This window comes from Thunnus thynnus, chromosome 22, assembly GCF_963924715.1.
Source record: "Thunnus thynnus chromosome 22, fThuThy2.1, whole genome shotgun sequence".
Lineage (NCBI taxonomy): Eukaryota > Metazoa > Chordata > Actinopteri > Scombriformes > Scombridae > Thunnus > Thunnus thynnus.
The window spans coordinates 2,425,381-2,437,810 of record NC_089538.1 but is presented as its reverse complement, the minus strand read 5'-3'; the positions used below and the strand labels follow the sequence as shown (position 1 = coordinate 2,437,810).

General features: G+C 39.6%; 1 protein-coding gene across 4 annotated transcripts in view; it reads left to right on the top strand.

Moving 5' to 3' along the window:
- mllt3 (MLLT3 super elongation complex subunit) overlaps positions 1 to 9,840 on the top strand; it is a 68,121-nt gene extending 58,281 nt beyond the window's left edge. For 3 of the 4 annotated variants that reach the window (XM_067580041.1, XM_067580039.1, XM_067580038.1), the window contains 5 exons: positions 477 to 615; positions 1,391 to 1,487; positions 2,233 to 2,301; positions 3,194 to 3,265; positions 6,988 to 9,840. In XM_067580041.1, coding sequence (XP_067436142.1) covers positions 477 to 615; positions 1,391 to 1,487; positions 2,233 to 2,301; positions 3,194 to 3,265; positions 6,988 to 7,119 — 509 coding nt within the window. In that variant the 3' untranslated portion in view covers positions 7,120 to 9,840. Of the gene's footprint in view, positions 1 to 476; positions 616 to 1,390; positions 1,488 to 2,232; positions 2,302 to 3,193; positions 3,266 to 6,466; positions 6,619 to 6,987 lie in introns of those variants that run through there. The other variant, XM_067580040.1, reaches the window with a different exon arrangement.
- Positions 9,841 to 12,430: the final 2,590 nt, after the last annotated feature.

The window sequence follows — 12,430 nt, the reverse complement described above, 5'->3', positions numbered from 1 at the left end:
AGCTAAACTTTTACACTGGGTGACATATTCCTTCATCACCATGAACACACACACACACCGTCCTGCTGCCAGAAATACTCACTAGAGCATCAAATGTGGATTCATCCGCTGCTGAAAATAGTCCCCACCAAATGCACTATTTCCTCCTGTTTGAGGAGTCTGTGACAAAAACTATAGTGACCTGCTGTTTTAGGAAATTACTGGAACTTTTTTTTAAAAAAAAACTGTGAGTTCTTGTTAAAGATTTACATCTCCAGTCAGGTAGAGAAGTCAGAAAGTACTGATGACATAAGAAATTTATAGAATAAGTGTTTTCTCACCTCAAGGTTACCACAGCCACTGACTCCACTGGACCATCACCACCATCACTCCACCACACAGCATGACCTGCTGCCTTTTGCATGTTTTCACTCATGCTTCATTCAGAATATATTTTTAAAGCTTCATTCCAAATGTGGTCTGTTGTCGTCACACAGTGCTGGGCCCGCTGCAGTCAGTGATGCAGGATCTGCACTCAGACGACAACGACGAGGACTCAGAGGACGACGACGACAACGACATGGATTCTGACGTGGAGCGACCATCGCACGCGCATCTCACGCACCACCAACGCAGGTTAGTAAAACGCTCACCGTAGGCTGCTCGGTTGTAGACCTGAGAACATGACAAACATAAATATCTCATGTAAAACACCCAAACTGTTCTAAATTTGTCAGGAAATGACGCGGTTTTCAAGGCTTTTAACAAGAACGTTGCAGTTGTTATGCAGCAGCTTTGTGATCTTCTGTATCAGCTTGTCATGTGTTCTTACAAGCAGTCAAAAACAAGCCCTAAACAGAGCTCTGATCACCACATTGTGCGCAAGAATCCAGTCACAACTTGTCTGAATTTACGCTCAATTTCACTCACCACCCCCACTGTACCATCCCCTCCACATGGTTCACTATGTCACACCCTGACAGCTACAGCGTGAGTGCCAGTAAACATGCTTTCAGTTGGGCTAAATCACTGCATGACTGAATACACATAGCACATGGTGGAGTCCACAGACTTTAAGCCTTGTGTAATGACCTAAGGAGAAACAGGTGTGTTTTAAACAATCAAACCCACCCTGAGCACAGTATCTGTCCCTTTTTATCTCTTGTTTCTGGTTTTACAGGATTTTTTGCATCAATCAGGGGTGTTTACATCATTAACATGCACTGAAGAATTGTTTTCAACTTGTTACACCAGCCAGAAAAATCACTTAGTGCACATTGTCATCTAGTAGATTTTTTTGTATTTTGTATGTGCATATATATCAGCATATACTGTGTCAGTGTTGACACCACCTCTTCTAATGTAGTGAAGCATTTGTTCTTTTTCTCTCATCCCGTGACTATCTGCTCAGGGTCAGTTTGAGTGATGGCAGTGAGAGTGACAGCTCCTCCCCCTCATCCCCTTCCCGTAATGAGGCCCCGCCCTTATTAAAGACTACTAATAACCAGGTAAGATGATACTAAACATGTGTTTGTTGGCAGTGTAATTGAATGCGTCACAGAAGAATCCAGGCAGATACTGTTTGTAAGCTCAAAGTCACTCAGAGCGACTCCTAAAGCAATCACAACCTTGACTTTAAAGGCTGATATTGAAGCTTTTTGACTGAGGGTTGGATTGATTACAATAGTTGCTGATATTCAGTGTATTTATTTGACAAAAAAATGATGCCAAAAAAAAAAAAGTCCAATCTTTACTCCAGAGTTTCAGTCTTGTGAAAGTGGAAAATCAGCACCTCTACACCATTATTAGACAGAAAACCTAACAATAAAGCAAAACAGTCAGTAAAGCCTCCTGTTACCTTCAGTGTCAGAGGTGAATTACAGTGATTCTCTCCAGGATTTCTTCAAAGTTTGACTTAAAATGAATATAATTTGTCAGCTTTGTCAGGATTGTTGAAAGGCAAGGGATTGATTCTCCTCCTATAAGACTTGTGAGAGTTGAATTGTGTCAACAATATTGTAGAAATAGGGGCAGATATTACACAAGGTATTTACCATCAACATTTCTGTGCATCAAAGTCTTGGACATAATAAAACCGTCTATTCAAGTATATGAATTATGCACCGCAAGAAAAATGAATCATTATGTTGTTTTCAAAAGACTTTCTGATATTTAACCACACAGATGTAACTTAGCAACTGCTTTGGTAGAAGTGACTTATGTCTTGATGTGTTTTATTGTGTCTTCCATCAGCTACTGGAAGTGAAGAGTCCCACCAAGCAGAGCAAACAGGACAAGAACAAAAATCTAGATTGTGACAAGGTACGCACGTTTTGAAAGCAGTCCGTATGAAATAGATCAAATATTGCTAGTAACATTTGGGAAATGTGTGTGTGTGTGTGTGTATATGAAGTCAGTCATACATACAGTATGTCATCCAACCTCCTCCTCACAGAGTGTAATATGACTGTGACACTGTTTGGCCTTGATACATTATAAAAGGATGAAAACATACCGTACCTCTGCAACACCTACACTACAACTATACCAGATGCCTACTATAGTTACTATAGATTGATTATTACTGTATCATTGATTTAGCTTCAGTGAAGAGCTGCAACAAGCTGATAAGAATATATATGTGTCTACTGGAGGGGAAATATTAGAGAGAGAGAATAGCATTAAACACACCACTCCTCCTCAACAGTGCAGTTAAATACATTTACTTGCTATGAACTGAACTGCTCTGTTTGGCAAATATCAAAAGCACCAAAAGTTGGCATTGACTGTGTCCAGATTTAATCATCTTGTGTTTTTGATCATAAAGTTTCATATTTAAACGGTAATTTTGAGTAAGTTACCAAAACAACACAATCCTATTCTTCTCTGTTCAGCTGCTTCACGTTTCACCTGCTTCCCTCTGTCCTGAAGTGACATGCTGTTTGTTGTGTTGTTATTTTACTGGATAATTTAACATCAGGCTGAGAGCCACCAGTTGAAAATGAGTATTTTGGCAAACACTGGCACACTAACAGTGATGCTAATCAGTGTGTGTTATCGCTGTAAAAGAACTGAGTATATGCAGACCCTTGTGTTATGTAAGGGCTACAGCTAGGCAGCAGTCTGCTAAGATGTCTGGGTCAAATTGTGTTGTTTGTGTGTGTGTTTGGGCTTGTGTGTAAAATCTACCACAATGTGTGTGTGTGTTTTCCAGGCTTACCTGGACGAGCTGGTGGAACTGCACAAAAGACTGATGACACTAAGAGAAGGTCACATACTGCAACAGGTGAGCTGCTGCTGTTTCCACCTCTGCCACTCTCATGTATCATCAGTGTATGACACAGTGAGCTGAAGCTCTTATCTTCTCATTATTGTTGTTTACCTTTGTGATATAACCCACTCAGTCAGCCTGCTTTACTTCTGCCAGAAATGTTCACATTCTCCCAAAATGCATTTCACATGTTGACAACCCCCAGACACAAACTTGTGATGAAGGTGGGTGTTTGGATATTTAAATATCACTATCCTGCCAAGTGATTTGTGAACACTGACGTGTCTGTTGGCAGTCATGGTTCTTTACATGAACTGAATTCATGGTGAAGTCTGGTCAGTTGAACAACCAGCTGATGGTTGAAGCTGGTTTTTCTGCCTCTTTTATACTGGATTTCTCCTGCATTACTGGTAGAGTCTGTCAGGTGGTGCTCTCAGAGGGAATCATTGGCTCCTTAATCCAGCTAATGTTTACTGTTGATTTTAAAGATGAGTTGAAACTATTTTTTCTATCTACTTGAGAGATTTGATCCAGAGCACACCATTGTGACAAAATGTCATTACAACCTTGCTTGTTAAAAACATGTAATATTAATAATAAATAAAATAACACATTCCACAAATTAATAAAATAATTGAGCTATTGGTGAGTTAGGCATATTACACAATGAAACTGTTGGTTGTTACCAGGTGAACATGCTCTGTATTGTTATTCAAGTTTCCACATCACACTTGTGTAAGTTAAATACTGGACCACGATTGGCTCCAAATTAGTTATGATGTCACAAATCATCAACCAATCAATCAAGTGAAAGAACAAGAAGAAAAACACATTTTGAGTTGTGGGGGGACATTTAAAGTTTAGCATGTTGTCTTTTTCTCCTGTACAAAAAGACCAAGTGGTGAGTCAGTAAATGAGCAGGCGTCCTAGCTAGAGAGCAGTCTGACACTGAGCAACAGCCAACGCTAGCACATATTCAACAATAGTTGGAGTCACTCCTGTGTTTATGTATGTGTGTATGTGTGTGTATATATATATATATATATATATATATATATATATATATATATATAAATACACACATACACATCATATCAATATTTAATCAACTTAATCAGTAAATTGGTCAGGTTTTCTAGATACAGATGAACGTTTGAATTTCCTTTATGTTTATGTCTTTGACTTCTGAGTAAAATATTGATAAACATAAACAAAGTTGCCAGTTTATTAGTTACACCTTATTAAAACCAATACAGTCTAATACATGAAGGTTGTAATGTTCAGCTTTTGTTTGCTCATTTGAACAGCTGTAGTTGGTGCTGCGAGGTGTTTGTAATATTTAGTCTTCTTTCATTGATATTAATGAGTTGGACAAACCCTGGTTCAAACACTGACCTAACCCTAACCATCAGACTAGTGTTGAAAATCTCAACATAATGTGACTTTGTATATGTTCAGCAGGTAATCAATGCAAATGAAATGGAAAGAAGAAAATGACAACAGAGTCAGAGATGCACAGTGCATTTCCAGTAGACTCAGTGTATGGAAGTGTCAGATTACACTGCCAATAAGAAAACATACTTATAGTTTGGCCTTTTTATTATTTCCTGTTATCAAATACTAAACCTCCACAGAAGAACATCTTCTGGCTAATGCATGTATCGGGAGGCTGGCTCACAGTTTTCACTGATCTCAGCATAATATCACTGCATGCCAGTGCTATTGGTCAGCTATATTGTTGAGTTGGATTAGAAGAGGAGCTGTGATGTGTTACAGATCCTCTGTAATCTGCAGCTTCATCTGGAAGCAATGAATTATTTGGTTAACCTCTTTCCACCTAAGAGATTGCATGTTTCTTGCTTATATTCTCAAGGCCTATCATATGTCTGCATTAAAGGATCTTCCCAGCAGCCGCTGCCAACTTCTGCCTCGCTCTCCTTACAAGACGTCTGGCTCTTAGGGAAGACGAAATCCCATCCAAAACAGCATCATCCACACAGAGCTTTAAATTGTACAGTAATCAAGCTAATCTAGCTGAGTTCACCAACTGGCTCCTTTTCCTCTTACAAGAGATAAGTCACATTCTCTCCTGCACACTGATGGGGACCACATATTGGAAAACAGAGAATTGTAATGCAGACGGCATTTTTGCAGTTGAGCGAATCCTGAACAGCAACGGGCCAAATCGCCACCCACCCGACTAAAATATGGCACCAAAGTCAAGTGACAGCGAGGTGACGCCTGCCTGAGTGTCTGACTTGAACCAGCCCTGTCATAACTATTGGCTCATTTTAGAATGCCATGCACGGCCGTGTTTTAGATAAAGACAAGCTAGGAGACACAGCAGGAGGTGATTTTATTTATTTTTTCCAGCTGATCTTGAGAGGAGTCTGCTGTCATACTATTGAGGGCTGAAACTCGCAGTCACGTATTAATTAAAGCACCAGTGTGTAGGATTTAGTGGCATCTAGCGGTGAGATTGCAGGTTGCAACCAACTGAATCCCCCTCCCTAGTGTTTGGTTTGTCTGTTCTGGGCTACTGTACAAACATGGCAGCCTCTGTGGTGTTCCTCAGCCTTGGCATTGATTCTACAGTGTCTGGAACTCTTCTGGAGGTATGAACACCATTCTTCCAAAAGATATTCCCTCATGGGTTGTTTTAATGATGGTGGTGGAGAGCGCTGTCTAACACCTCATTCCAAAATCTCCCAAAGGTGTTCAATTGGGTTGAGATCTGGTGACTTAAGGCCTAACATATGATTCTCATCATTTTCATACTCATCAGACCATTCAGTGACCTCTCATGCTATGTGAATTTGGAAGAGACCATTCCCATCAGGATACAAATGTTTCATCATAGGATGAAAGTAATCACTCAGAACAACTTTGTATTGATTTGCAGTGACCCTTCACTCTAAGGGGACAAGTGGACCCAAACCATGCCAGCAAAATGCCCCCCACAGCATAATAGAGCCACCAGACCCCCTCACTGTAAGGGTCAAGCATTCAGACCTGGACCAGTTTTTCCTTTAATTTGTCACTCATCTGTATAATGATACAAGTTGTTTCAGTTCACCTGAAGTTTAAGATATTGATGGAAATAAAGTTGTACCTCAAATTGAAGCTCTTAAAGAAATTAAAGTGGCAGTTGAAAGACAAGTGCTGGATTATGCCTGAATGTCAGTTAAGGAGTTGGAGTTTTCATTTTTAATGTAGGTGCTGATTGAAGCTGAAGTGCCAGACGGAAGCGTAAGTGCTGAAAGCAGTTGAAGTGTCAGTTATAAAAAGGAGCTGGAAGTGTCGGCTGAAATGCTCGGTCCTGAGAGGAGTTCAAGTGTCAGTTCAGACACTGAAAGAAAATGTCAGTTTGAGTGTTGGTGGAAATGTTAACGCTGAAAGAAGTTGAAGTGTAAGCACTAAAAGGAATTGAATGTCTCAACTGAAGGTAGCACACTAATGATTTCAGATTACTGGCACGTATTTTCTGCTTATGTACGTTTATGTAAAGCTCAGTTCATGATTAAATCAGCTGACTGAGTTGTGTTGTTTAATTTCCTGACTTTTCCTGTCTGTGGTTTCATATTTAATTAATTATGAACTGCAACCAGTTCAAATATTTATGACGGGCAGATATTTACTGTATGCAGGTGAAATGTTTGGACCCTGGAGCTGTAATTACAGACATGAATAGAAATAAACGCGCTCTGTGCTTACCTATTGTACCCTCTGTTTTCCAGATTGTAAACCTCATCGAAGAGACAGGACACTTCCACATCACAAACACTACTTTTGACTTCGACCTTTGCTCCTTGGACAGAAGTACAGTAAGGAAACTCCAGAGTTACCTGGAAACCTCCGGACTGTCCTGAGGCTCTGAGCAGCTGGCTGCTGGATCTGTCTCCACATATACTTTTTGTTTTTGTTTTTCTCTTGAATGAACTCCAACTTTGGATACAATGCAAAAGCCCCGCTGTGGCTTGGTCCAGTTGTGTCCAGCCTGCTGGTTGGACTGGGCTCTCTGAATGAAGAGGTCCTGCTACAGAAACCAGAGCCAGGTGTTGTGGGGATGAGCCCTGTCGATCAGGAGATCACCCGGAAAGCCTTGAAAACTTCACTTGATTTAAAAAAGAAAGTGGGGGAGTTGCGACCTTGTTGCTCTTAATGAATGTGCATATTGTTACCATGTATGTTTCTTGATTTGTTGTTCATTGTGACAAATGCATGGTCAACATTGCCTTACAACATTGTAAGTCTTATTTATTGAATTTAATTTGCAGGTGTGTGTGTGTATTTGAAATGGCAAAAAAAAAAAAAAGAGAAACGGCAGAATGAGACTTTGTTGAAGCACTTCACAACAGGCATATCTTTGAATCTGTGTAACATTCGAGCATCACTTCGACTCTCCGTATGTCACTGACTTGAAATGAAATTGTCAGACAGAATAATTTCATTGGAAACAAAAAACTGCCACAGCAACTTGTGTGCCACACTGTTGCCCAATTCACTATGTATTTTGTTCCAACAAATGCTATTTGTGAAAGTGCAACTTCTATTATGGAAATAAGTACTTTCAGCAGCCATGCAGCACTCCTCAATCCTGTCAGGTCACTTTTTCCTTCAAGATATTAGTCTGAAAGAAAACAGTCTGTGAAGGGGAGTGGTTTAGTTAACAACAAGCATTGTGCTCCATTTGCAGCCACATATTTTGGAAAATAGTGGTTCAGGGTTCTGCCTGGTTGAAGCCTTATCACTTGCAAATGAATTTCGGTGCACAGAAACATCCCCAACTCAAGCATATTCCACACAGGAGAGAGCAGTGTCTCTGTGCCTCTGGGATACAATATAAGAAGCTTAGTTTTATGCCCAACACATGTAGGTGCTCTACAGTGGAGAACAGCATGTTTTGATTGACAAAGATCCAGTCGGAATCTTGAACCATTGTCTGTTAAAATAAATGTGTGGTTTGTCGTTGAGGTCTCAGTATGCTTCAAATGAACCAGTTCATAGTATGTGTTATCCGACCACACCTAAAGGTAAAACATGGTCATCATAGAGATATACAAATATGGATAACCGTCAACGCTAACGGATAGTCTCCCCTCAGAAGCATTCGTGGTGTTGCACTGAGTTGAACACAAAAGAAGTGATGGAGGTAGTTTTGTGAAAAAATAGCCCTTCATCACCTACTTCCACACCTACACACATTCAACCAATCTACGTGAAGTGGATGGGATTGGCAGATCGCCCGTTTCAGAAAGTTGCTAAAATTGTCAGACGCAGATTCCGAGAGGCACTTCACTTGAAGCATACTGAGGCCTTCTGTGTGCAGGCGTTACTTAACCCTTGCAAGACTGCGTTTTATATTAAAAACAGCCAAAACAATCTTTTGTTGCTAATGAAAGCTTTTATGTAGAATTGGAAAAGTTCCTGCTTTGGCGCCGTCCGGTGGTAGTATGACAACACTGTCATTACCTCTTTCTCTTTCATGGATCTGACTGCAAAAAAATTTCACCAGGATTTAGTTTTTCTTCAAACAAAAACCATCAGAACAATATGAAAGGGCCTGTCACCACTTAAAAAAATCAACACTTAGTGGCTTTAAATAACTGCTGTATTTCTGTTTAGTGTTGCAAACTCATTATAAAAATGCATATATCTGTACTGCACATGCATCACATTTTACAAATGACATCATGCACAGACACAGATTGGCTCTCCAGTTTTAAGCAGTGGAACACCACTATGTGTTCACACAAGTGCAGCATCATGTGGCAGTTTTTTTATTCCCATATTTTGACACTGTATAACGTGAGGCATGAGTGGCTGCTGGAGTGAGCTGAGCACAAATCATGAGGTGGAAGTTCTGATCATTTATTCGAAAGTTAATTTTTTTTTTTACCAAATCCAGGAATAACGTGCTGCAGCAGGTCCTGCCTTCCTGCTTATTGAATGCAACTTGAAGAAAGCTTTGTTGTGTCGGCTCATTTTCTGCTACTGGGCCAATAGAACATGCCAAAAGCATAGTTAATAGAATCAGTTGGTTGGATATTACTAATGTTTGTCTACAGAATATGATTTAAAGGAAATCATTATCTCTTTGCCATCGGGGGAATGGATTTGTAGATCAGACCCGAGCCCTGTAGGGGGAAAAGGGAGAACAAACTCCCTTTTAAGATGTCAGAAACAAGTAAAGACAGCTCATGTGTTCTGCATTTCTGCAATGTGTGAAATGTTTTGGGTAAATTTAACAAACAAAACAAAAAAGAGCCAATGGGAATTTTGGCTGACAGGTACTGTTACGGGTGTATGAAAAAAAAAAAACGATCTTTTATTTATTTTGTGGGAGTTTCAGTTGTTAAATCAAAGCTCAGCATTAATTTTCCAAGGAGAATACCTTTGTTAGATTTGCAACAGAGGACACTTTGTCCCTTTGCCAGTCTGATAAACTAAAGTTCAGGATGGTGAAAAGCGGTGGTCCTTTCCAAAAGACCTTAAAGGGTTTTTCTTGCCCTGTGTTCTGTCTTATGGTTTCTTGTGTATTTTGAGGACATACAATAAATATTCTGTATGATGTACAGATGAGTTATTAAGCAACGTGTGGAAGAGTTTTTTTAGTTGCCTATGTTCTTTAATTTTTTTGTGTGTATAAATGTTTTCCTGGTGTACAAATTCAGTTCTTCAGAACCAAAATACTTGGTGGCAAGATGTTAAATTCCTTACTTCCTCCTGCCTTACTGGCAGTGTTACCTTTAACTTTCCTTCCAGGAATATCTGAATTTTGAGGACACTAACAGGATTTCATGTTAAAGCCCCAATGTGTAGGATTTGAAAATGTCCAGCTTTGGCACCCCCCAATGGTTAGATAAGTAAGCTGAAAGCAACACAACACATAGACTGCACCAATTTCCATTGAGATTATTTTTTATACAAACAACTTATGTCTATCAATAGTTTGAATGATATTTAAATGGTAAAAAAAAATGTACACATAGAGGCTTTAAAATGTAGTATTTCCTGTGTGCAGTTCATTTACCAGTGGCAACACTGACACCAGATTTTTATCCAGTGTCAAAGTTCCTGATTTGAAATGTATGTTTTTACATGTATATATTTCTAAGGGCAGCTTTAAAATTGGGTTTTAAAGGGGACTATCATGCTAATTGTGATGTGACAAAAGTAGAAAGAATATTGAATAGGCACTTAAATTGTTTTGGTCTTTCTGTTCGTTTCAACCCATTCAAGCCTTGATCTCCGAACTACCCAAACTAGTGTTTCCCTAAATCATATTGGTGTAAATCTTGAAATGGTGATGTCATCCTGTCCTTAGTTGGGTCAGATCAGACAGATCAGCCTGCTGTCCTTCCATCCTCTGATAGTCATAAACCTCAATACTGCACTACTTTCAAAGCTTGACATAAGACACTACTGTGTCTAAATAACATAACATACTCCTATGTCATGTTATTTAGATCAACTATTGATAAAAATCCCGATTTTTATCTTCTCCAGTCCACCACAATCAACACAGTCTGACAAATTTAGGGACTTAAAAATAATAAATCTACCACCTCTTTGGCCTGACACTGAGCCCCCAGCTGTCATAACTAAATGAAACTTGAGCAGTGACTTGATGTGTGTAACACTGAAGCTGTTGTCTGTATGAAGGGTAGTGATGGCGGGCCTAATCAAAACCACACATTGCTGCTGAGGATCTGCGAGAAACCCCCGGAATTGTCAAGTTTTTTTATATGAAATATTTGTGTCGCAAGTTATTAAACCTTAAAATACAAGAATGATAGTCATCTGTTGTGCAGACAGTGTTTGTTAGACCACCCTAATCAAATAAAGGGATAAAGGGTCAGTATCAGGGTAAATGATTTGATTCTGGGGTCAAAATGTTGATCTTCTTCCTCTAGTGGATGACAAACTGCCTTCATGCTCTTTTTCTGTCAGTCTAAGTGGGTGGTCTGATAGAAAAATTGGAAGTCATCCAGTTTCCACATTTATTGTGGGTGGGTTTTTTTTGTTTTTTTTTTTAACAGAGGAAGAATCACACATGCTTCCATCAGCCTCTATGTCATGCATCTTAGCAGGCCTGCACTGGAACAAGCTGTTCTCTGCTGATTCTGGGATAAATGTTAAAAACGTCTCTGTGTAGGAGTTGGTAGGTGTTCGTCGGTGTTTGCCTATATTTAGTCATGGTGCAACTCTGTGCTGCTCCAGTCCATTTCAATCTGGTGGAATTTTATCAACAGGTCATGTTTTTGCCCTGCTAGAAGGACGTCACCTCATAACGCCACCTTTAGGCTAAAATTTCCACTTGTACACAACAAATATCAAAGTCTGATGAGCAGCTTGGTATGAATTTTTCTCATCACATTCATGCAGCTTTTGGTTTTAGTGAACCCACGGCCTTTCCACTAACATCACACTCAGACCAAGCTCTACATTTCTAGCCTCATTGAGTAAAGGCTTCCTCGCTTCTTATGCATCATATGCTTCATACGATGCATTCACTCATCCGACCATGTCTACAGACAAAAGAGTTTTTCTACCTGCTCTGAATGGCCACACTATAACCTGGTCCTTGTTGCATCACACTGCCTCCCCAATCTCTCTCGCAAGAATTCTGTCTTTTGAACATCTTTTCTAGTTTCAACAGGATAAACTGGATCATTGGAGCCAACAGTGCACACTCTCAGGTAGTCTGTCCTTGATGACATTCAAGGTATTGCACTAGTTGTACACACAATAGTGATGGAAATAGTTGTGTAAAGAGTGAAAAAAAAGTTCAAACTTCACCTATCCACCTATATGGCCAATCACTGACTGACCATTTATTTCTGAGAGTTATAAAAAGAAATCAAACGTGTTCATTGTGTAAAAGAACAAAAACCATTAGCCATGATTTGACTGATGATTTGTAAATGTTATATATAATACAGACCTTGAATTATAAATTTACAGGAGGTATGCTGTCACGGCACAAGGCCTTCATCCAAAAAGGATAAAAGCCAGACACAGACAGATTAACCTGTTTGGGGACCCCAGAGAAAGAGGAGATACCAAAAACCCAACCAGTTCTCCTATACTGGAACACCACCTGGCCCAGGTTTTCTGTATGTCAGTTATTTTGTGGTAGTTTGATGAAACATAACTTTATTAATGAAAAAGCACCAT